Below are 23,751 nucleotides of genomic sequence, written 5' to 3'. Positions count from 1 at the left end.
TTAAACAACTGTCCACAAAAAAAATGAACAACCAGCATGCTTTGTTACACACAGGTTAAAAGGTCATTGTAGACATCAATTTGAAGAATGAGCCGTTAAATTGCATTTGATGTACTTCACGGGCCAAGTTGTGACTTACGTTCAGCAACAATAAGTGGGGGGTAGAAGAGGAAGTAGCCCACCAACTCAGAGGACAGCTGACCAAGGAGGTTTGAAGCAGTGGTGCCATTAAGGAAGACAGTCCCATTTTTCACACTGTAAACCAATGACACAGCAGAAGAGCTTGCAGCCTGGGAGACAGTCAGCATCTAGGCACAGGCAAATTAAGAAAACAGGAGACAGAAAATTACATTGGAGGAAAAGTATCAAAAAGCAAGAAAGCATTTTTGGGGGGAAAATAAATATATATTCCATGGATTTTGTTTCTCACATCGCAAATGGAAAGGCTTATCGTTTCATCACCTGCACAGACAGTTTGCTGTTGACACTGAGCACTTTGGCATGCGCTTCAGAAAAAACCTTCTGCAGCCTCTCTTCCATCATTTGTGAAAACTGGCAGGAGCGTGGATCATCAGCAGCTCCCACAAACTGCAGAACTGAAGAAGAGGAGAAGCCATTTGCCTTCATTTTTTAATTGAACACAATCTGACTCTGGACTGTCCTTTCATCCAACAAACTTTGACATATTTATTGTTATTCACATTGAATAATTGAATTCTGGTGGAGACTCATACACAAAAATGAAAAAGGTTTTAAGCTGATCTTATTTTCTTCTTTCATCCTGACCTGTTTTAAGCTGGAAGCCAGAAGCCGGGCTGGTTCTCCACATTGCAACAGGAATGGGGAGTGCTGTAACCATGGGGAGGTACTGGCGCAGATCTGCAATCAGCTTATCACGACCATATGCATCCAAGCCCGAAAGCACCATGGAGGGGACGTAAACCATGTCTCTTCCAGTCACATGATAAGCCACCGTCATGTTGGGTGAACCAAATACAGTCTCCACCTAAAAACAATATGATATAATATGTGTGGCTTCATGGAATAAATTGTTAAAATTCAAATTTCCCCTCCAGCTAAAAATAATTGTCCAAGATACATACATTAAAATTGACCTGGTTGATCATTTTCATTTAATGGTTCAGAACTTGTTTGCCAATATCAGCGTCAGATCTGCATGGTTGCTGACCTCCCAACCTTGTATACGCCTTAATTAAACACACAGGCAGCAGCTTGGATCCCATCAAATGAGAGCGCAGCGCTACTAAAAGAAGCCCAGGGATCCTGTGGTGAAATGGGCGATGGGAGAGCAGTGAGGCAAGACACTTTGTGAGCTTCAAGGAGACATGGCCGAGCACTGACCTTCAGGTAGGAAGCTTTAAATGACACTATAAGAGATTTATTCAGCTATATGTTTGTTATTGTTGCTGTGATATAGAAGTGGACTCTTTTATAGAAGGTGTTATAATTACCTAATTTAGTGAAATGGGGAAAAAAGCTCTCAGTGTGACGTAGTGCACGTACAATACTGAAAATATCAACCGTATTTTTCAATTCCCTAATCAGAATACTTGTCAGCTTGATGATTGCTGCAGTCCTCATTTAGACACTGCACCTCTCCACCCTGTGCCTTCTGGGATGCACTCAACCTCATTTCTATATCAGTCCTCTCATGGCAAGCACGAAGGTCCTTGGTCTAAGTGTTCAATTTACTTTGAGTTAATTAACTTTCAAATGTGTGTCAAGGGAAACAACAGAAAGTGTTGACAAATGCTGAGAAGTCCTTAGCAGAGGAGAGTTCACAGGCAGTTCATGGAAAGATGGATGACGAGGAGGGTTAGGCATCGAGACTCGATTTGAACCGGAAAGGTTTGCTTTATAGAATTCCCGTTTCCCACATTGCCTGAATGGGAAGATCATTTTCCTCAATAGGAACAGTTTTAGAGTTCACAGTACCTCACTCTAATCAGGACTGGGATACCAAATTATTCTGTTCTGTTAATCTATGATAACAATGCAATGCATTGCAAATAATAATCTAAGAATGACAGCTAACATTGTGCCCTCCATTAACAGAGTTACCACTAACATGTATACTTTTATTTTTTATTTTACTCCACACACTGACCACATTTATAGCAGTAAGTAATAATCTGACCTGTGCTTGGGCTGAGCTATCATTCAGAGCTTTCCGGAGGCCTTGACTGAGTCCCCGGCGCAGATTCTGCCTTTGGATGCTGTCCAGTCTGTTCCTCCTTACATAGATTGACACAACTATGACACAGGAATGTAGAGATGAATAAAACAAACTAAGACGTGAACTGTAACACACAAATCAACAAGGATCATATTTACCTGTTTTCACCCACATTCTTTCCGTAATATTGCACTGCTGAGGCGGAGCTTCAGTGGTGGTGGTAAAAGGGGAGATGAAGACAGTAGCGCCTTCTCTCGGGGGGCTCGTCCTCAGGATGGGCGGGATGAATATTCTCCTGGTGAATGGTGCCCTGATGGTTGTGGTGCTTGTTGTTTTCCAGGAGATGGTCATAGGAAGCACTGAGGTTTTAGGGGTTGACTGTATGGTGGTGGTAACTCTTTGCCAAGGTGTTGAACTGTGGGGCATTGTTGCAGTGGCGCTTGCAGCCAGGCTTGTGGTGCTGAACTGCACGGATGTTGTGGTGGTGTCCTGTTGAGCAGTCAGAGGTGATACCTGAGATGTCCTCTCAGTAAGCCCAGGAGGACTCGTTCCGGTAGAATTAGAAGGCGCAGACACTCGAGATGTCCCAGCGGTTAACTTGTCCCTCTCCGCCACTGTAAGAAGAAAAACATTTATATGAGGGATTATCCGTTTGGGATGTGCTGTGGATGATGTCAGAGTAATGATGATGAAATTACTATATTTGTTAATCTAAATCTAATTACTGCAATTTAGCTTTTGTTGATTACTTTCTACACATGGATACATAAAAAACTTCTCAGTTCTCTCAAGATGAGCTCATTCTCATGCAGGGACAATCCACAATTGATGAAAAGAATCACTGCTGACTCCTCTGAGAATAATACAATTTTACAAATGCACGTGCATAATTGTCGACCGTCCAAAGTTAGATGTTCTCATGATGTTCCATCTGCTGCTAAATTTGAACACGACAAATACACACCAGAAGTTGTGTTTTTTCATCCAAAGGCTTTTCTTTAAAAAAAATGGTTCACCTCTTGTGGTGCTCCACTTCCCATGTGCTGCCATTACTTTTGTGCCAAAGCTGAAAATAGCTCTTAATAGCTCAGTGCTTCAGTATGCTGCCCATCATTGGCCGTGCCAGCGCTATTAGGGGTTTTGGACTTATCTGAAGAACAAGCACATTAGGTTCGGTTTGTGCTACTTTTCCATAACTCTTCGTTGGAGTGCCCATCATAGTGGTCCATTGATTACTCGACAGAAAATTGGGTTCCTTCCTTCATGATTCAATACAGTGACTTGTGTAGCTCAGCTTCAAAGACCTAAGTCTATCATTTTTGAGAAAAAGACTACTATACATTTGTCTTCCTCCTGGCTTCTACTCCCTTCACATTAATGACTTTATTACTCAGCCTGTGGAATTAATCTGACATTATATTCAAGTCTTGGTGGATTCGTGTTTCAGAGACTCAAAGTGAGATATCAGGTAAGCTTTAGATAACATAGATTTGAGCAGCCGTCCTAATATTTCACCCAAATTGCCATCAAATAAAATGATGCTAGGGACTTAAGTCCAAATTTGTCAAAATCACATTTGGATGTCTCTTAGGACACCAAAGGGATCAGACCACTGCGCAGTTTTTAATGGTTAAGGCAACTTGCGAATTGTATCTTAACATGTTTGTATCCACAACAATCACTTCTTTTAATTTAACACTGTCCATACAGTGAATGATGTGTCTCCATTTACTACTTAGACATCACCAAGCGATGAATCAATTAGCCGTATTTATAATTTATTACCCCTTTTATTGCCGGGGTAAAGAGACAGTGCAGTGCAGTTGTGATTTGTGGTACCTGAATATAAATTGGTGGATTAACGGCATCATAGGGCAGCCAATTGGAATACACATTGCAAGTAAGAGCCAATAACTTTGGGAATGTCACGGTAGGGCAGCAAGGTGACCGAGTGGTTTGCACTTTTGCCTCGTATTTCTGTTTAAGTTCAAGATTTGAATTTCAACAGTTCTGTGTGACGTTTGCATGTTCTCCCTGTGCTTGTAAAAGTTTTCTCGGGCTTCCTTCTATAGTTCCAGAATGTTGATTGAACACGGCTGAATAGTTGTTTGTCAATATGTGTCATTTGCTAATGACCCGTCAAGGATGTAACCTGCTTTAGTCAGCTGGAATAGGCTACAGCTCAGCCGCAGCACTAATGAGGACAACTGGTATAGAAAATGGATGGCTGTTACTGTTTAACTCAGAGCTTGGAACTCTTCTATGACCTTGAGAGGAGAAATACACTGTGAGGCAGGTGGAGACAACAAAGACCGTATGAGACAGCGATGATGAAGTGTGTACTACCATTCAAAACGGACATACTTCATCAACATGGAAAAAGCAAAAAGTTATATCGTAGGTAAACAGTCTTACATGAACGACCTGGGGATGATGAAGACGGCGCCTCTGAGTCTTGGCTGGAACCGTGTGAAGGCCATTGGGTGATGTTGATATCAGTGGAGAGTGTCGGGGAGGTTCTGTGACCAAGGCTCTCTGGGTGTTTGACAGTTTCCGCCATGACAGTTAAGACAGACGAAAAGGCAGGAAGGCCCAATAGGCCTTGCCCCTCAGATTTGGAGCCAGCCTCTGAATGGGGGGCCGATGGGTGAGCAGGAGCAGCTGGGACTGCGGGGTCGCTCGGTAAAGACGAGGAGCCAGAGGCATCATAGCTGTTCTTTTCTGTTAGTGGAATACAAAGGCAATTCTAGGTGAATATTCCAGGTATAGACCGTCGTTTCAATAGGTGTTTCTAAATTGGTGTTCTTGTCCATTCTTACGTCATTGTGATCTTGTGAAATGTCATCAGTCGGTTGGTAAGTTGGTAAATTACAAGCCTTCAACGCTTTGGCAAAAAATCTAAAAAAATATCTGCAGACACGGTGAACTATTTGACCGAAAATCAAATCTGACTATGATGGACTATTTTTTAGTACGGTCTGCTTGTTTGCAAACACTGAAAGAAATGCCGTTAGCATTACAGTAGTCTTCAGAAAGCCACAGGAGACAAATGGCCAGTTTGGCTTCATAACTATTCAAGTGCTGTTCCCATTCTCAGCTCTTTTTCACATCCAATCATCCATCAGTTGGTTTCCTGTGACTATCTTCCATCCCCTCAGCATGTTGAAGTACATCCAGATAGCTCTCCTTCACAGCACATTATGGGATTTCAAGGGGAACTTTGAATATTAAGTGAAATATGCGGAGAGTTGTCGAGTACAGTCATTTGGGTTCATGTAACTATAAAATGACTTGCACACCGTTTCGAAAGACATGAGGTTTCTATGTACTGATTTTCTTTACGTAAGAATTGTAATAAGATTGATAAAGTGACAATTCGCTGACTCACAGTGTACATTTAAATGACAGCATTATCGCTGTATTGTTCTGTTATTAAAGGGTAGAAATCAAATACATGGATTAGTATGAAGCTCTTCGGTACCAAAAAATGGGTGAGCTGCTTCAATGCTGCCATAAGGTTATGTAGAAAATAGACGTTCCAGCACGCGTCTTGCTCTGCTAACACAGATTTACATGCCAATCCTCGCTGAGGTGTTGGCTACCGCCGGTTAGCCACCTGCTAAGATGGAATGGCGCATATGGGAGGATTTTTCATCAACAAGCCAGAGAGGGCGAGGTGATCAGATAAATGGAGTTTTGGCTCGCAGGAGGGAAATGAAAAAGTGGAGCTGACAACGTCGGGAAAGTAAGTGTAGTTAAACAAACAGCTGAGGGATTGAAGGTGAAGTCGTTAACAACGGAAATGAACAAGAAAGTCTGCAGGTAATTTTTCTAAGAAAAGCAAAAAAGTGATCATCCAATTTACTGGAAGTTTTATAAATGTGTTACCACTGTGGGTTAAAGCAATGGTCCCCAACCTTTTTTGCACCACGGACCAGTTACGTGTCAGAAATATTTTCGCGGACCGGCCTTTATATAAATAAATAATACATTCATATAAATAAAGAATACATTTATAATAAATATATAAATACAATGAAATCAAATGATACGACTGGCATAAAAACAAGTATAAACGACATACATTTTTTATTATTTATTTATTTATTAGTAATTATTTATTATCTTTGTCTTTAATTACTAACTAACCCTATGATAAAAAGTCTTTGATTCCACCGGAATTTGAACTTGGGTCATTGGGGTGAAAGTCCAGAGCACATACCACTACACTATGGAACCCTCGCTTGTCTTGCATGGAACGTACGTATATGGTTTAATGGAGCAGCTCACAAGTAGTGGCTCGTGAGTGAACAATTCGTTCAAAAGAACTTTTTCCGTTCATATGACTTCAACCAGTAGTTGTCAGTAATGCGCATTGGAGCTGGTGCCACCTCGCCGTAAAACAAAACGAAGAAGAAAATGACGTAACTTCCCGTTCATGAACGAGTCGTGAATTGCATTTCCCGTTTACCAACTGAACGGATCTGTGAGTGAACGAGTCAGCGAGTGAGTGATTTGCATTTCCAGTTCATCGCAAGAACGGATCAGTGAGGGAACGAATCCTGACTTTCCCGTTCGCGAACGAGTTAATGGGTGAACTGCCTTCCCGTGCATCAACGGATCAGTCAGTGAACGTGTTGCGTCTCCTGGCGTGAACTATGTAAGCCAGAATGTAGATTTACGATTTGCCAAAGAAAGAAAGAACCACTCACTGAAACACCACTTCTTTTATGCGCGTTTTCTCCAAGCTAACGGCTAACTTTATTGCATGAAGGGATGCGCCGTTATGCAACAACGTGGAGATTATGCTTCTCTTTGGGTAATCTTGATTTTATAACACTTATAGTAGTTTATAAATAAAGTGTATGCATACATACGCCTAAATATTGTTATCCAATATATCTACTGCAATTTCACATTAGATTGCTGGTTTGAAATTTACTTTTATTATTATTATTATTATTTTAATAAACATTAAAACCTGTTAAAACTTGTCTGGTGTTTTATTCCTTGTTTTTATTTTTTTGGGCATGAAAACAAAAATCTGACATTTGGTTAACTGCTTTATATGACAATATGTATATGTGTTTTACGTTGTGTAATATGTGTTGGTGTCCCCCAAAATAAAGAGCAAGTAGTCAAATACACATTCTTGACACGTACAAAAAATGCACAAAGTTATTAGGTACACCTGAAAATGGCGGTGTACATAATGGAGTGTCCGAGTGACGTCACAGATCAAACAGCCAATCAGGAGGTGGGGTTGAGGGCGGGTGTGGCACTTTTCACTTAAGCTTTTTCCCTAATGAAGTGGCCTGTGATTAGGTATACCTCATGGACACTACAATAGGTACACTACACGAGGTAAAAATAAAAAAGAATAAATAAATAAGAAAGTGTAACGAACGATTCGGTACACAATTCTTTTGAACAAATATTTTGAGTGAACTTATTCTAAAGATTCAGTTCACCTGAGAACTGGAATGCCCATCACTAGTACAAAAGAGTGCAGACGGCCAAGGGCTGCCAGGTCGAAATAGCCGACTGGTTAGTGACATGGGCTCTTGCTTGGTAAGAACATGGTTCGATCCCAGGTCTGAGAATGTACGTTAATCTGCTTTTATTGTGCAATTAACCCTTTAGTTATTTATTCTTTTTTTTTTACCCCATGGTCAAAGCTTAAATGAAAACGAAAAGTGCCACACCCGCCCTCACCCCCACCTTCTGATTGGCTGTTTGATCTGTGACGTCACTTCGACACTCCATTAGGTACACCGCCATTTTCAAGTGTACCTAATAACAGGCCACTTTATTAGGGAAATATCATGGTCAAAGGTCACAGGTGTCAAGCTCTAGTCTAAAATGGCGGTGTACCTAATGGAGTGTCCGAGTGATTCCCTCGTTAAGTGCACCTGCGTGAAAAGTTTTGGTCACTTTCACGTTCTGCAGGAGCTAAAACTTTTCACGCAGGTGCACTTAACGAGGGAATCACACGGACACTCCATTAGGTACACCGCCATTTTCAAGTGTACCTAATAACAGGCCACTTTATTAGGGAAATATCATGGTCAAAGGTCTCAGGTGTCAAGCTCTAGTCTAAAATGGCGGTGTACCTAATGGAGTGTCCGAGTGATTCCCTCGTTAAGTGCACCTGCGTGAAAAGTTTTTGGTCACTTTCACGTTCTGCATGAGCTAAAACTTTTCACGCAGGTGCACTTAACGAGGGAGTCACACGGACACTCCATTAGGTACACCGCCATTTTCAAGTGTACCTAATAACAGGCCACTTTATTAGGGAAATATCATGGTCAAAGGTCACAGGTGTCAAGCTTTAGTCCTTGGGGCCGCGTTCCAACATGTTTTCCAAGTGACCCTCGTTAAGCGCACCTGCGTGAAAAGTTTTTGGTCACTTTCACGTTCTGCAGGAGCTAAAACTTTTCACGCAGGTGCACTTAACGAGAGAATCACACGGACACTCCATTAGGTACACCGCCATTTTCAAGTGTACCTGATAGGCCACTTTATTAGGGAAATATCATGGTCAAAGGTCATTTACGCTTTGATCATGGGGTAAAACAAAAAGAAATAAATGATAAATAAATATAGGGTTAATTGCACAATAAAAGCACATACAATCTATTCTCACAGCTGGGATCGAACCAAGTTCTTACCGAGCAAGAGCCCTCATCACTAACCAGTCGGCCATTTCGACCTGGCAGCCTACGGTCGTCTGCACTGTTTTGTACTAGTGATGTGCATACCAGTTCTCGTGAACTGAATCTTTAGAATCAGTTCACTCAAAATATTTGTTCAAAAGAATCGTTCACCAAATCGTTCGTTACATTTTCTTATTTGTTCATGATATTTCCCTAATAAAGTGGCCTGTTATTAGGTACACTTGAAAATGGCGGTGTACCTAATGGAGTGTCGAAGTGACGTCACAGATCAAACAGCCAATCAGAAGGTGGGGGTGAGGGCGGGTGTGGCACTTTTCATTTTCATTTAAGCTTTGACCATGGGGTAAAAAAAAAAGAATAAATAACTAAAGGGTTAATTGCACAATAGAAGCAGATTAACATACATTCTCAGACCTGGGATCGAACCAAGTTCTTACCAAGCAAGAGCCCATGTCACTAACCAGTCGGCTATTTCGACCTGGCAGCCCTTGGCCGTCTGCACTGTTTTGTACTAGTGATGTGCATTCCAGTTCTCAGGTGAACTGAATCTTTAGAATAAGTTCACTCAAAATATTTGTTCAAAAGAATCGTTCACCGAATCGTTCGTTACACTTTCTTATTTATTTATTCTTTTTTATTTTTACCTCGTGTAGTGTACCTATTGTAGTGTCCATGAGGTGTACCTAATCACAGGCCACTTCATTAGGGGAAAAAGCTTAAGTGAAAGTGAAAAGTGCCACACCCGCCCTCACCCCCACCTCCTGATTAGCTGTTTGATCTGTGACGTCACTCGGACACTCCATTAAGTACATCGCCATTTTCAGGTGTACCTAATAACTTCATGCATTTTTTGTACGTGTCAAGAATGTGTATTTAACTATGTGCTCAGCATGAAGGTACTAACGCTTGTCAAACGTCAAAATTCCTGTGCGGCTTGGCGGCCCGGTACCAAGTGACCCACGGACCGGTCTGCGGTTCGGTGGTTGGGGACCACTGGGTTAAAGAACAAGTTGTAAACTTTAGAATTTGAGTGGACAGATCAAAACACATCACACAAGAGTTCAGCAATTCTTGTCAAGCGCCACTTATGCCCAGTACCAAACAAAAACAGCTTTTTAATAATAAAAAAGCTGTTTGAAAATATTTTCTTTTTGCACCCCTTAAGTTGTTTTTTTATTTTTTTTTTATTTAAAAGTTTCTATCAGAAGTCCACACAAATGCTTTATATTCATCCCTTGAGCAGTTGGCAGTATGTTTGAGTAACCAGCAATCCAAAATGTCGCTGCGTGCTCCATTCTACTCTCCTGCTCCTTTTGCTCTCAGCTGTTTTTGTGCTCTTGAGTGCAGAAAATTGTAAACAAGAGAGTACATTTCCAAAGAGAGGCGCAGAGAACCCTGCAAGCGGAGAAATACATTTCAGAACTAGAATCTTCTGCTTGTGATGAGGTGCCAGAGGCATCCCCCAGGTTTGGACTCTTTTCATGGAAGACACACACACATGGCAAACACACACTGGATGCTAATGCAACCAAGCTGTTGTTCTTGTCTTCTTCAAACTGTGACTATAAGTCGATAGGACGTTTGTGAGCTTCTGACATCCTGCGACGTGTGTGTGCACAATGATGGTCACTGCTGAGGTGACACAATGACTGCATTGTGCTTTCTATTTTCTTCAGCGACGTGCATCAGCTGTCTGGAGCTCAGCCCGGGAAACACTTAACTACTGCAGTCATGCAGAGATGTCGACATGTGCTCGATAAACGGGATGTTTATCTTCTCTTTCAATACGTTCATCTTTTTCTATGACCGTTGCCATTCGATTAAGGTCGGGGCTGTGCAGAGGGTGGAACCAACCACATAAGGGGTGGTGCTTAAAAACCTTTGTATTGATTAAAGTTTGTCCACTGAAGCTCTTTGTCGAAATACGCCACTTTAACCAGGCTTGTGCACGTTGGGCTACTGTTGTCAGGAATTATTGTGTGACACACTGTCACTAGGCTCCAGGCTGCAAGGTTATCATTGCTGTCTTAACGACACCCACACTCATGCGGGGCTGAGTCACAAGGTGATAAACTTGGAGGCCACCATGGGCCGAAGAGACAGCTTGAATCACAATGTCAGTTGGAGGTCATCCAATAGGTGTTTGATGGGGTTGAGGTCAGGGTTCTCAAGGTCAAGCAGGCCTGTGGTTGTAAAGCATTGAATGGGCCCAAAATGTTTTGATACAATGTAAGAATCAAGTCCAACACCACGTCAAGCATACAGAGCTATATTTTTGGTTTCAACCACAGGCAAGAGAAAGCAATTACTCAGGTTCGTTTTAAAAGGTAGTTGGGGACACATTCTTACTGAATTTTTACATGAAAGGTTGTATATCTGCTGGCCTAAACGCTTTGAGAGTGAAAAAAAAATAAAATAAATAGATGCCCGAAGCTACTGATTTCTTGGCCTCAATGTGCACATCCAGAAAGATGCAATTTCTCTAAATGGTGCAGAAGGTGCACAAGGTAAACCATTCCAAGAAAGTATTTTTTTTTCCCACAAGTCCTTTGTAAGCTCACGAACCTTACTTGTGAATTGGAGGCAACGTGCCTTTCTAAGAGTTTGATTTCTCTTTAGAGAAGAAGGGTAGAGGGTAAATCATTAAAATCTAAACTACTGCTGTGAAAGTTATTTTCCCTTGTAAATATAAAAACTGTCCAAGCGGACTATTATTGATGATAAATACGAGGATATAACGCATGATTCAATCTCTACAAATTTGTAATGTCGGGTGTTGTGATGTAGTTTTTTTTTTCTTATTATGAACCCTTTTTGAATTCAATTTAATAATAATCCATCTTGGGAGAGAGACAACCTGTCAAATACACTGAAATGGTTGCTCATCTGCATTCTGGATATGCAACTGGCATGGCAGTCCTTGGAATTCAAATGGGCTGGTTAAGGTTTAAAAATGGGTGCATATTACTCAGGATCCACTCATCATTAGAAATGAATGCCATGAAACAAGGAAGAACCCTAAAAGCAGCAAAAATAAGTTTGCTGTCACTATTAGAAGTCGTAGAAATAAACTTTTGTATTATATTTTGAATTTAAACAGCACAATTATGGTTATATTCACGAATAGGACAGTCTCAGTCTAAAATTTCAAACATTTGAAATGGATACAATCTACATCAAATAATTATCATTTATAAATTATTGGAGTTGAAGTTGAATGTCTACACTATTTCCCACATTAGATTCTCTCCTCCATTGTGGTGGTCTATAAAGGCACATTCAAAATGACAATGTCACTGTCCAAAACACTTCTTGGCCTGAGTGAATGTATCCGAGACAAAAGCAGTAGAGTGAGTTGAATTTCCTTTCCCTTTGAGGGATTTATAATGAGAGTAATTACAAAAAAAAAAATAACAATAGCTGCCCATTTTAGCTCATTTTTTGGGCTGCTGGTGGAAATGTAATTCATCAAATTAGAGAGAAAAAATACAAGTACAATGTGCCACTTCAAATAACATCTTGTCACAGTGCGGCTCTGTGTGGCGCGTGTGCGTGCAGAGACGAAGACGTGACTGGATTAAAACTCATGGTCGTCTGCTACGAGCATGATGCGCGAGAGGAGACAGGATGAGCAGATGACTGCATGCTGTGACTCTGACGGATCTCGGGATTGCGGCCTCCACTTGACATGGTGGATGTGAAATGGCAGCTGAGGGTCAAGGGAGGGCGCCAGCTGATGAGATTACATACAAGGTGAGCATGACTGTCGCTTTCTGACTTATGCATTTCCTCTACTTAAGATGGCAGGTTTAACACTTTTGATGGGGACATTTTCATGAAGTGGTTAATTCACTTATAGAGGGACAACATCGTCTCACAAGAATATACGATTCTTGGGATAACAGGTCTTGGTGCAGTGGGGCATCTGCAGTAAAACGCTCCTGATGCAACAATATTATTGAATTCAATGCAATACAGCAGGAGTTTTCAATTAGTTTTGTCCAAGGGACCATCATTAGAACCAAGAAGCAACTCGGCGACCACTGCTTTGGCGGAATATTATTTTAGTTTGAAAGAATATAGACCGATACAGGCTATTCATTTGCATCTGTATGTGTATTTTGGGAATCTCTACTACAATTGATATAATTAGCAAGAAAATAAATCAAGTCCAAATAATGAATCGATTTTCTTTTTAAGAACTTTTTACAAATATTTTACATTTCCAATTTCGTTGACCACCTGCAATACTAGAGGGTCGCGGACTACTCGATGACAATCACTACAATACAGAAGTCAACGAAATTTGGTTATTACTTAAGTAATAAATATGACTCCAAAGCAGCACAAAACTTTGGCAACAGGGACCGCACCAGAATTTCCAGACTGTCTTCTATAAGCTATTTGTTTACAAGATTTACATATAAAAAGCAATCACAAGGAAATTGAAGGAAGTGGAATACAACCCTAGCCAACACACATTAAGTTAGCTTATTAGTGTTTTAAGTACTGATTCCACATGCTCAATGTACATTAAGTGCTTTGCATAAAATGTGGCTGCCTTGATGGTCAAGTGCTGTGATGACTTCAGAGAAACACAATATAAGCACTGGACATTTTCGCTGGCCACAACATTGTTTGCGTAAAAAGACGAGACTACAGTCTCCTCACTGGGTGATGTGTGCAGGTGATCTCGAGGTTTAGTCATGTGATGCGACAGAATGAGCGCAAAGGCAAGCCGACGACTTGAGAATGTTCCGGTATGACTGCGTGAGAGCGCTCACATGTCCCTTCCTCTGACTCTTTAATTGGGCCCGAAGAGACACTTCAGAAGAAGTCAGAGCTTTGCCAGTCCTTTGGCAGCAGTACATACACTGGTGCCTTGACTTACGAGTTTAATTGGCTTTGTGACTAAATCATTTTTCCATTTTGAAATTAATAAACATGCCATTCACCTGTTACGGCCCCCCCAGAAAAAAAAATCATTGAAGCAGAGCTTTTGCCACTATTTACTTGTCATACTTGTCATTTCTCGCAGATAAAGAATAAATGCCTGTGAGTGTTTTTTATGCTGTCTGCAAGTGTTGCTCCTGCTTGTGCATAAATAGACGTTGTTTAAAGGTTTATAACTAAATCAATATGGACACTACTTTCTACTAAGTCATGCTACTAATTCAGATGAGTCCATTTCCAAAAGGGAGTAGTAGAGGTTGGGCAAGGCCAAGGAAGGTTGAAGGAAAGCGGACAATGGGGGATAATAAGGTGAGGAAAGCCTGCTAAGCTTTCAGTTAAAGCTGACCGAGACCTTGAGCATTGGAATAAAGCGTAAATGCTCGGTAGTCGGAGGTCTCTGAAAGCGGCAAGGCACAATCAAATACAAGCTTGCAGCAGGACATTCAGAAGGATTTGGGCATAAAAAAAAGACATACATATATCATGCTGTAAATTGAAATGAGATTGACTTGTAATAACACACTAAATTGGCAGCGTCAGAGCATGCCCACTTGTGTGTCACATCACAACGATCACGTGTTCAACAGTGATGCCTCACAGCTGCTGTAAAATGAAATCTCTCTCGGCCCCCGCTAACAGAATGATGGATCAGCTCTGTAAGGGAAGCCTCTGCGACTCTGAGGCAGACCACACGTTTCTACAGCTGGTTTTGTGGCGCCAGTGGTCACCCCACTGCCGTGTTTTTAATTAGGTAAAAAATGGGGGAGATGAAATCTCCATGCTCATTTCACGATGACATTGCATGATAGGCTGGTTCACAGCACACTGCTGCAACCTTGACCCCAGAAATATGCTGAACAGTGGCACTGTATCAATATCTGGGAAGTTATGTAATTTGAGACTATAACAAGTGAGAATATGAAATATATTTTTTTTTCCTACTCTTACTGTGCAGTAATCAATCAAATGAGTCAATATAGTTACTATGAAACGGAACACTAATTTAGAGAACAAAGAGTTCCCTGCGGTGTGCATACTATTTATGATAATTACATGGAAATTTCAAACAAAGCGCTAGTTTTGTTTTAGATCAACAGCAGATGCAGGCAGCATGAAGAAGCATGCAGTTAGCAAGTCTGCTTCACACTCCAAGGTTGTGACTTTCAATTTATCTGTACTTGTGAGAACAAGTTATTTAAAGACTCTAAATAGCCTATTTTAGATTTGAATTTGAGTGTAAGTGGTTGTCTTTAGGTGACCACGCAGTGACCAGTGTACCTTGCCTCTTGCACAAAGTCAGGCAGTACTGTAAACCAGGATAAGTGTTAGAAAATGGATAGATGGATCAATATCAGATGTGAGAACTGCCATTTTTCACCAATAACATTGTTAACATCTACACAGCGGATATTAAAAGGTGACATAAACTGCAAAATCAATAGATGACACATTGGACTCTATTTTCATGCCCAATGCAAGCCTGGCACATCTAAATCTAGCACGTTTACACACACCACCATCAAATCTTCTTTTGCCTGCCTCACCCTTACATACCATAAATATCACTAAAAGAGATGCCACTGTGCTATACTGCTCAACATATATTATCGTCTAGAATCAAGTCCGGCATGAATATACTTACTGTGGGACGCGCGCCCACTAATCCCTTATGTGATGCAGCTTCTCAGACACTACTAATGAAAACCAAACTCGATCTTTAATGAACAAAAGACAAAATGTCAATATTAAAATGTTAGAAAAGGGTACCATTTGATGTATAAGAGCTCAAGCGAGCAATAGCAGTGCAGCAGGTTTATTTTAAAGCCCAAAGGCAGACAGATACTCTAAAGCGGTGTCCTCACAGGAGTGGCCCATATGGTAGGTTTCTTTCTGAATAATAACTAGGCCAGATCATTACAGGCCAGTATGGCAACGTTTGACGGATGAAGGTATCAGATGCTAATCACAGATGCCATTTGAATAATAAAAACAAATCTTTTGAGAATAGACTTTCCTTTTAGGTGAGTTTATTTGCTACCCAAACTGACATGGCATGACAGATTACTTCATATAACAATGTAGGAGAGAGCCAAATACAGCAGGTATAAAAAATAAAATAAAATAAAAATAAATACAATTTTTTAAAAACTATAAAGTAATTGGACTTCTATTCCGACTGGCACATTAGAGAATTGGTGGTGATGTTGGGGCTGGCTGGTCATTGTTAAATAAGTTCCAATAATTATTTTGTATCATTTTATTTAAAAAAATAAATAATCTGGAACTCAATATGGGGACATGTGCACTAATTATACAAACACCTACCAAACTACCTTAACTAATGGAGTATTTTTCCGTATACGGGGGTGCACATGGTAGTTAACCACCACCGTTTTTATTTTTATTTTATTCTCTCACTGGTCTAATATGAACATGAGCACCTCTATGTCCACTCCACACTCTATTGGGTGACATCAATGTCTCTTTATATCGCAAAGAAATAAGGGACTGACTTGCAATATCATCCCTGAGACAAAGGCTGGTAACATTAAAAAGTATCACCCTCTAATGCTCCGCTTCACTTCACTTCCAGTGCCCTACTCATAAATGCTAAAAGCATTTTGATGCAAAAATAATCTGTAGTAATAAGCAAGTGCATCAGAATGCACATGCAAACCTTTCCCAAATCAGGCTTTATATGTCATATTATTCAAAACACACACACAAGCACACACAAGCACACACAAGCACACACACTCACTCACTCACTCACTCACTCACTCACTCACTCACACACACACTCACACACTCACTCACTCACTCACTCACTCACTCACTCACTCACTCACAAAACAAGAGCGTATTCCAGACAAAAACTGCAGTGGTAAATGAATACCTATAAATCCAACGTTTCCAGGGAGGAGACCATAATGTCCCCTCCCTGCACAAAGTCATGGGAGTGGTGATCTCAGACAGATATCACACCCACACAATGAAATGATGTAACAGCATGGATGAGGGGAAGCAAAGTGTGTTATATGCTACACTGCAGCATGCAGAATTGATTTGTTTGTCAATGTGAAAAGAGGCAAGTCTCCAGAGGTGGGGCAGGAGCCCATTAGGATAAGCCCAGGATGAACTGGTCCTCTGGGAGCCAGACGGGTCATTTGAACACCGACGTGGCGACCACAGAGCACTAAAGCAAAGGCATGAATCAAACTAGTGCTACATGCTACAAGAATGCACATGTGTAGAGCTGAGGGTAGGTTGAAATATTTTCCATTTGATTGTACCTGTGGGAAACAAAGCCAAAATCACCTCCACTGAGGAAGCATGTTGTTTGCATACAAACATCTACAAAAGTAACCTAATGATAGAAAACAAAAAGCTAAAATATGGAAAGCAAGAAATCTGCATACGCAGTACATTATAGCCCGTAGTTGTGTGCGTATGGGAATATTTCATTCAACTTGTTAATCAGCCAGTCAACAAAGAATAGTTATGCAAGTATGTCAGCAGGGTACACACTGGACTGGTCACAAGTCAAACACATGGCAAATCTTGTAATGAAGTTTCTCAAAGATGTGCAAATTACCTCCAAATACGAGACATACTGAAAAGTATTCGAATGTGCAGGCCGCACGACTTTTCGGAAAGCTTGATTACTCGTCCATTAATAACACTTGAACAAGTATGGAATTCTCCCTTTAATGCTCTCAGAGTTTGTGACGCTTCACTGGTACTGATGTAGCAAATGGGTTTCTCCACTCATTGCCTTCACACGATTTCTACAAACCAGGAATAATGGGACTTTAAATTAAAAAAAAAACAGCAGGAAAATAAATTGCTATTTAAACTGCAAATAAGTTCTCCTCAGTCAACATTTAGGGACTGAGTCAGGACATCACATGGGGTCATCTCATGGCTTCTCGAGGGTACGTGTTGGTTTTAATGTCATAAAGTCCCATGAAACTTTGAAGCGCAGAATAAATCAAGACTGAAATTAATATTGCAATATCATGAATATTTCCTTTTCCCTTTTAGTTTAAAGCCACAGTATGAAATATTTGGGTGGAAATAATATGGCCTGTCAGGGAGTATCATCTCTGTCATCGGAATGGTGACCTTAAACACCAACATCTCAGATGCTGACCCCGGTAACCCCATCCAAAAAAAACAAAAGGACACAAAACAATCCCATTTTCAGTTTTTACATGACAATGTGATAATTCTTTGTTAGTTGTGAGAATCGCCCAAAACAGGTCAGGTTGGAGAACAACAAAGTCCCATTCATTGTAACCTCTAATTAAAATGTTGCGAGCAGGCTACATTCAATGTAAAGTAGGTTACAGTGGAGCAACTACAATATTTTGTGAGGCAGCACCTCACAAAAATATTGTCTGTCAGTCGCATGCACGAGCACTTAAATGCACAGAGCAATGCTGGCAAGAATTTTAAGATATTGCTCACAACACACAAGAACAAATATTCCCTTGATCGCACTGAACTATACCCGGGATAATACCGAGCAGATGGTCCGCTGTACTAATTAGAAGGCATGTTTGCCTTTTTCGTCACGTGTGAGTTCTAGAAGCGATACGAGCCTTTAACGCAGACGAGCTAGCCCTTTTAAACTTCATTAGGATATGACAAAAAACCTCTCGGGGATCATTTCCAGCACCAATAAATGTTTAATTGGTTGACACCAGTGTTTTCAATTTGGAGCTAAATCTAAACGCTGACGTTTTGAACAGCGTGTCGCTGTTTTTAACACGTTTACATATTGACTTAGCAATGAGGCTCTTGTTGCATCTACGGAAGCAAACATTGATCTGGACCTGGCACATTCATCTCAAGCTTATACCCAAGTTAATTAAGCGCTGTGCGTTAAATCACCACAGCGAGATGAAATTAGAGGAGCAGGGTCGGCCTCATGCTCACCCTTGTGAGTCACAGTTGTTTGTGTAAGTGACTTCCAGGAATTTGTTTTAGTTGTTTTGAGTCACAGTTGTTTGTGACTTCCAGGAATTTATTTTAACACGGTGGCACCTTGAGAAGGCCTCATGCTGGTAGAGCGAGAAAAAAGGAAAGTAGTAAAAAGGAAGGTGATGCGCAGTTTCTCAGTCAACCTCTACTTTTAGTGTTAATCAGTCATTAGGGACCGGGCATTGCAGGTAGGTAACGGCATCTCACATGCGTCTTTGGGTTTTTGAAAAGCGCTATACAAATTTAATGAATTATTATTATTATTACATGCATGATTCTTTTAAGTGAACACAAAACTCATGTAGCCTCACTAATATTTCTATATACGTATATGTGCAAGTGTTTACATTTTCAAATGATCACTTACACAACATAAGAAATCACAATGTGAACTATTTTTGGATCAGGTACACTGGATACTCGTGGTCCTTGGGGGCTAATACAAAACAAAGAGCACTACACTTTGTGTATTTAAAACACACACATTGTTATTTTGACAAATTATTGACACATCTAATGCAGTGTTAATGTTAACAGAAATAGTCTTTTTTGGCTGCTGTTTCTTGAAAAGTGTTGGTTTTTAGAGATGTAAGGATTCTGTTTGATGGCAGTTGAAATATGACTTCACTTACACAAAGGTTTTCTCATTTTTTTTCTTTTCACTGTGGCCCTATATACTTTTCTGTGAATCTAAATAACAGAGACTTGAAATAGGTATAGACTAGAAGTCAACTCGTCAATTTCTTTTTCAAATTCATTACACCACAATGTTGTTTAGAGCATGACGAGGGCTAGTCACTTATCACGTTTTTGGCTTGATAAGGAAGCAGTGCTGCTTGCGGCCACTAATGTGTGTGCTAAATGAAATCAGTCTGTCACTGTCATTGATTTCAATTGACTTTTCTTTCTGAATGTGCAACTTTGGTAAATGAGGGAAAAGCAAGGAAGGGAAAAAGCCAGGCTCCAGCAAGATTTTCAACAGCTTTTCCGACCGCACTATCAAAGTGGAAGGAGAGTGTGTAATTGTTCCACCGCACACAAAGAGATTTTGTGATTATTGGTAAACACTGTAAATGCCCACCACGCAGAACTCGCTGCTGTGGTGCCACTTGGCCAAGTTGTGCAAAAATTATGTGGCTGTCCCAGCGGCAAGCACACCAAGCAGGAGGGATTGTTTTTCCTGGCTGGAAAAAAATATCACATTGCAGTGGGCAAGATGGCTGCCCCAGAGATGGAGAAAAAGGGATGAATTTTGTTGCTTAACTCAATACAAGGCACTATTAATAAGAATGCCATGTTGAGTGGGGGCACATACAGCATATTACTGTAAAGATGATTTTGGGCTTGACTTTAGGGTAAGAGGCAGGGTTCACCTCGGATTGATCACCTGTCAGTCAAAGTCCTGACACATAATGCATTGTAAGATTTATATTTATGGTTTAGAACAGAAATGTAAAAGCCGGCATGGGGAAAAAAAAAATTACAGCAAAGCACTACTCCTCAATGCAATCTAACATAGTTTAATGGCTGCAAGATGCTACTAGATGGTGACAAAATACTACATTTGTACAATGAAGCTTCTAAAACTCACTTCAACATGGTTTAATAGCACCAAGTTGCCAAAAGATGGTAACAGAACACCACTTTTGTCTAAATGAAGCTCCTCAACTCACTTTAATAAAAAAAAAAAAAAACATCAGCATCAATATGCCACAAAATTGGGCAAGATCCCTCATGCCAAATAGAGAAAAGAAATCTTGCAAATGTGTGTGTGTGTGTGGGGGGGGTGTATTGGCTACTGTCAACACAAGAAACAGTGCTGTCTAATGAACGTCTTTCTAATGCTGGGTGACAGTATTGCATGGTGTGTGCAGCTGTGATGTGGTGGTAGTGATGGTAGTCATCGCTGCTGAGGCACCACTTCTCCGGTCTCAGCCTCCTTCTCAACACTCAGCACATCCAGGAGTATTAAACATGTGCCCTTGCAGCACTCACTTGTATGCAGTCGTCTTGTTTGGGTTGGGTCAAGTGTAACGTGTTGGGTCAAAGTCGTATTAGAATGAAAACAATATGCAATTTAATCAGTGAGCAAGCATGGTTTTTACAGGCAACCTTGATCCCAGAGATAAACCTACTCTTGGCAACATTATGTGTGTCATTAGTGCTGACCCAGATGCTCTGAAACACATGCGACAGCACTGCTTTGCCTTCCCAGAATAACTCCCTTCAGCTTTTGACTGACAAAGATCATAGTTAATGTCAGGGAAATGTAAACACTAAAAAGCAATTTTAAGAGGTTGACAGGAAAGACAAATAGGCTGAGGAAATATATAAATATTTGTGTAAATGAGTAAGACAAAAGAGCAGCATCAATTCTCAGTGGTTTCTTTGCAGTGGAAGGACAATATCAGCACTAATGCATCATGACAATCTAACCACCAATAAATCCCATGGATCAAGAACAAGGAATGACCAAAAAATGGTACAGTCGTGTTTTTGCTAGCAAGGATAATTCCAGTGATGCCTTGCAATAATATTAGTTTGTTGACTTGTAAGCACAAACTTAAGATACAAGCGCAGTGAACTCAATTCAACTCCACACTAAGCTGCAGCTTGGCAAATATTGAACAATTCATCAAAAAAGAGGGGCTCAAACTGTTTAATGCCACTACCTGTTAAAGTTTACTGTTAGAATAATAGTTTCTAATATTCATGGGCATATATTATTTATCCTCTACAAAAAATAACAGAATCTCACTGAGTGTCTTACAGTAAAATAATTAAAAATAATAAATACATAATTAAATTAAATAATTACTATTCTTGAAGGTGGACACACCTGAAGGAGTAGCAAAAAAAATCGATTGGACCACGTTAAATCACAAAGTACCTCTACTTAATCTTTACACTATGTTTAATTATGCTATTACTCCATATTTTTAAAAAGTACAGTGCGGCATTCAAGCATTACATTTTTTCTCATCAAAAAACACACTTTTTTTTTCTAGCGGGGTAACTCTTGGAACAGATTAATGACATTTCCATTTATACCAATGTGAAACGATTATTTCTGAGATACGAATGTGGCCAAGAAATGAATTAATAAAGACATCACTCTATGTGCACTGCGATTGATTGGCAACCAATCCAGACTACACCGCCTCTCGCCCAAAGTCAGGTAAGATAGACACCAGCTCACTCGTGACCCCAATGAGGACACACAGTATAGAAAACAGATTCATTTGTTCAGTTATAATTTGTCATCAATTTTGTATGGATGACTTAATATAAACTGAGAGACGACCTATCTTTTGCTAAATAATGGCCACTACCCAAATATTAGAAACAGCTCTCCATAGTTTTCATCTACAACCAACCACAATAATAAACTACAAATATTGTTGGCTGCTGCACTGCATTACACAGAATGGTTTCTAATATTTTGGTCGGAGACACATGCAAGTGACTACTCCCAGCTGCTCAGTATGATGATGCGGTTCTACAATAAAAAATATCAAATGTACAGGATTCTCCAATATTGGATATTATTAGGCATCCTTAAAGAAGTGACACATTTTAGAAACAATGGACATGGAGCATGTTGTATTTCAGCTACTCAGGTGAGCCCTGGTTCATCCACTAGGTCCTGCAGCCTGCAGCAAATAGTGTGCACAACAATGCCGTGTGAAACAACACTCATTCACAGTGGAGGGAGATAGGAGGAGACGCATGGTGATGATGCATCCATCTGCATATTTGGTGTGTGTGTGCGCGCGTGCACGTGTCTTACCCTCTGCAGCCAAAGAGCACCGGAGCAGGAGTAAAAACATCCCCGCAGACAGCGCACGCTTTGCAGGCATTCCTAGCGCTCCACTCCGCCACCTGCTCCTTCTTCTCGCACGCCTTCCCTCTTCTCCTCTTCTGCATCCTCCTCCTCTTCCTCCGGCATCCCTCGCCGGAGCAGGGTCCGCTGCCAGGGTTGTCCCTGGCGCACGCTTCCTCAGACCGGCAGCCATATCCGGTAGATGAGTTGCTGAAGTTTTGCGCGTAAATAATGCATTGGATCAGGCTTCTGCGGGCTTGCGATCCGGTCTTGTGGCCAGGGTTGCAGGAAGGAGAGAGCGGTGTGCAAGGTGCAAGGGCTTCGGGGTGCTTGACGCTGCGGTGAAGACAGATGAAGAAATGAGCCCTACCGGTCCACCTCCGCTCGGTCCACCCATCATCATCATCATGAACATCATCATCATCATCATCGTCGGCGTGTGGTGCATGGCGCGCACACACTGCCACAAGGTTCGAATTGTGGATGCAGCTCCTGATGTCCACTGCAAACATATTTAGCTGGATGATTGAATATTTTTAAAACATTAATAGTAAGCGCAGACTATGGGGAGAAAAAAGGTTAAGCAGCGTCTTTAAATTCTCTGATTAACATATATTGGCCGTTGTGCCAGTTTTTATCCACACGGGGTCAGCAAAGCGCCAGGCAACAAGCAGGACGCTCGTTTGACTGCAGCATTTTGCCCAAACCTGTCATCAGGTGTGCTCCATTCATCCATTATCTGAACTTCTTCATTCTCCCGAGGGTTGCAGATGTGCTGGAGCGTATCCCAGCTGACTACCGGCGGTAGGCATAAGTGGGTACACTTTAATAATGTCAGGTTCATTTTAGGCCAATTCTTAATCACTGTGCTATGAGAAATCAGATCATCAAGTGAGCAAAATTAAGCAATTTCATTGAATTGGTCCAAAAATAAATATGGAGGATTACTCAATTGTTCTGCCTGTCACTCACTACACAATGCTGGCATATAGATAGATGTACAAATATATACTTAACCCACCCATACATATTTGATTTTTTTCAACATTAAATTAAAATTTTCCTGTTTTAATGGAGTATTGTTTTGGTGTTATCAGGTGGAAACTTGGTGCTGC

The 23,751-nt window shown here is 40.8% G+C and overlaps 1 protein-coding gene across 2 annotated transcripts in view; it reads right to left on the bottom strand.

Moving 5' to 3' along the window:
• kiaa1549lb (KIAA1549-like b) overlaps nucleotides 1-23,141 on the bottom strand; it is a 40,298-nt gene extending 17,157 nt beyond the window's left edge. Inside the window, exons 1-7 of one of the 2 annotated variants that reach the window (XM_037248431.1) lie at nucleotides 22,604-23,141; nucleotides 4,613-4,918; nucleotides 2,356-2,811; nucleotides 2,159-2,274; nucleotides 787-1,006; nucleotides 463-596; nucleotides 140-308 (exon numbers count right to left, since the gene is read on the bottom strand). In XM_037248431.1, coding sequence (XP_037104326.1) covers nucleotides 140-308; nucleotides 463-596; nucleotides 787-1,006; nucleotides 2,159-2,274; nucleotides 2,356-2,811; nucleotides 4,613-4,918; nucleotides 22,604-22,829 — 1,627 coding nt within the window. In that variant the 5' untranslated portion in view covers nucleotides 22,830-23,141. The remainder of the gene's footprint in view (nucleotides 1-139; nucleotides 309-462; nucleotides 597-786; nucleotides 1,007-2,158; nucleotides 2,275-2,355; nucleotides 2,812-4,612; nucleotides 4,919-22,603) is intronic. The other variant, XM_037248432.1, reaches the window with a different exon arrangement.
• Nucleotides 23,142-23,751: the final 610 nt, after the last annotated feature.

The sequence above is a fragment of the Syngnathus acus genome, chromosome 3, assembly GCF_901709675.1.
Source record: "Syngnathus acus chromosome 3, fSynAcu1.2, whole genome shotgun sequence".
NCBI lineage: Eukaryota > Metazoa > Chordata > Actinopteri > Syngnathiformes > Syngnathidae > Syngnathus > Syngnathus acus.
Note: the sequence above shows the minus strand (reverse complement) of the source record. Positions and strands in the feature narration are given on the sequence as shown.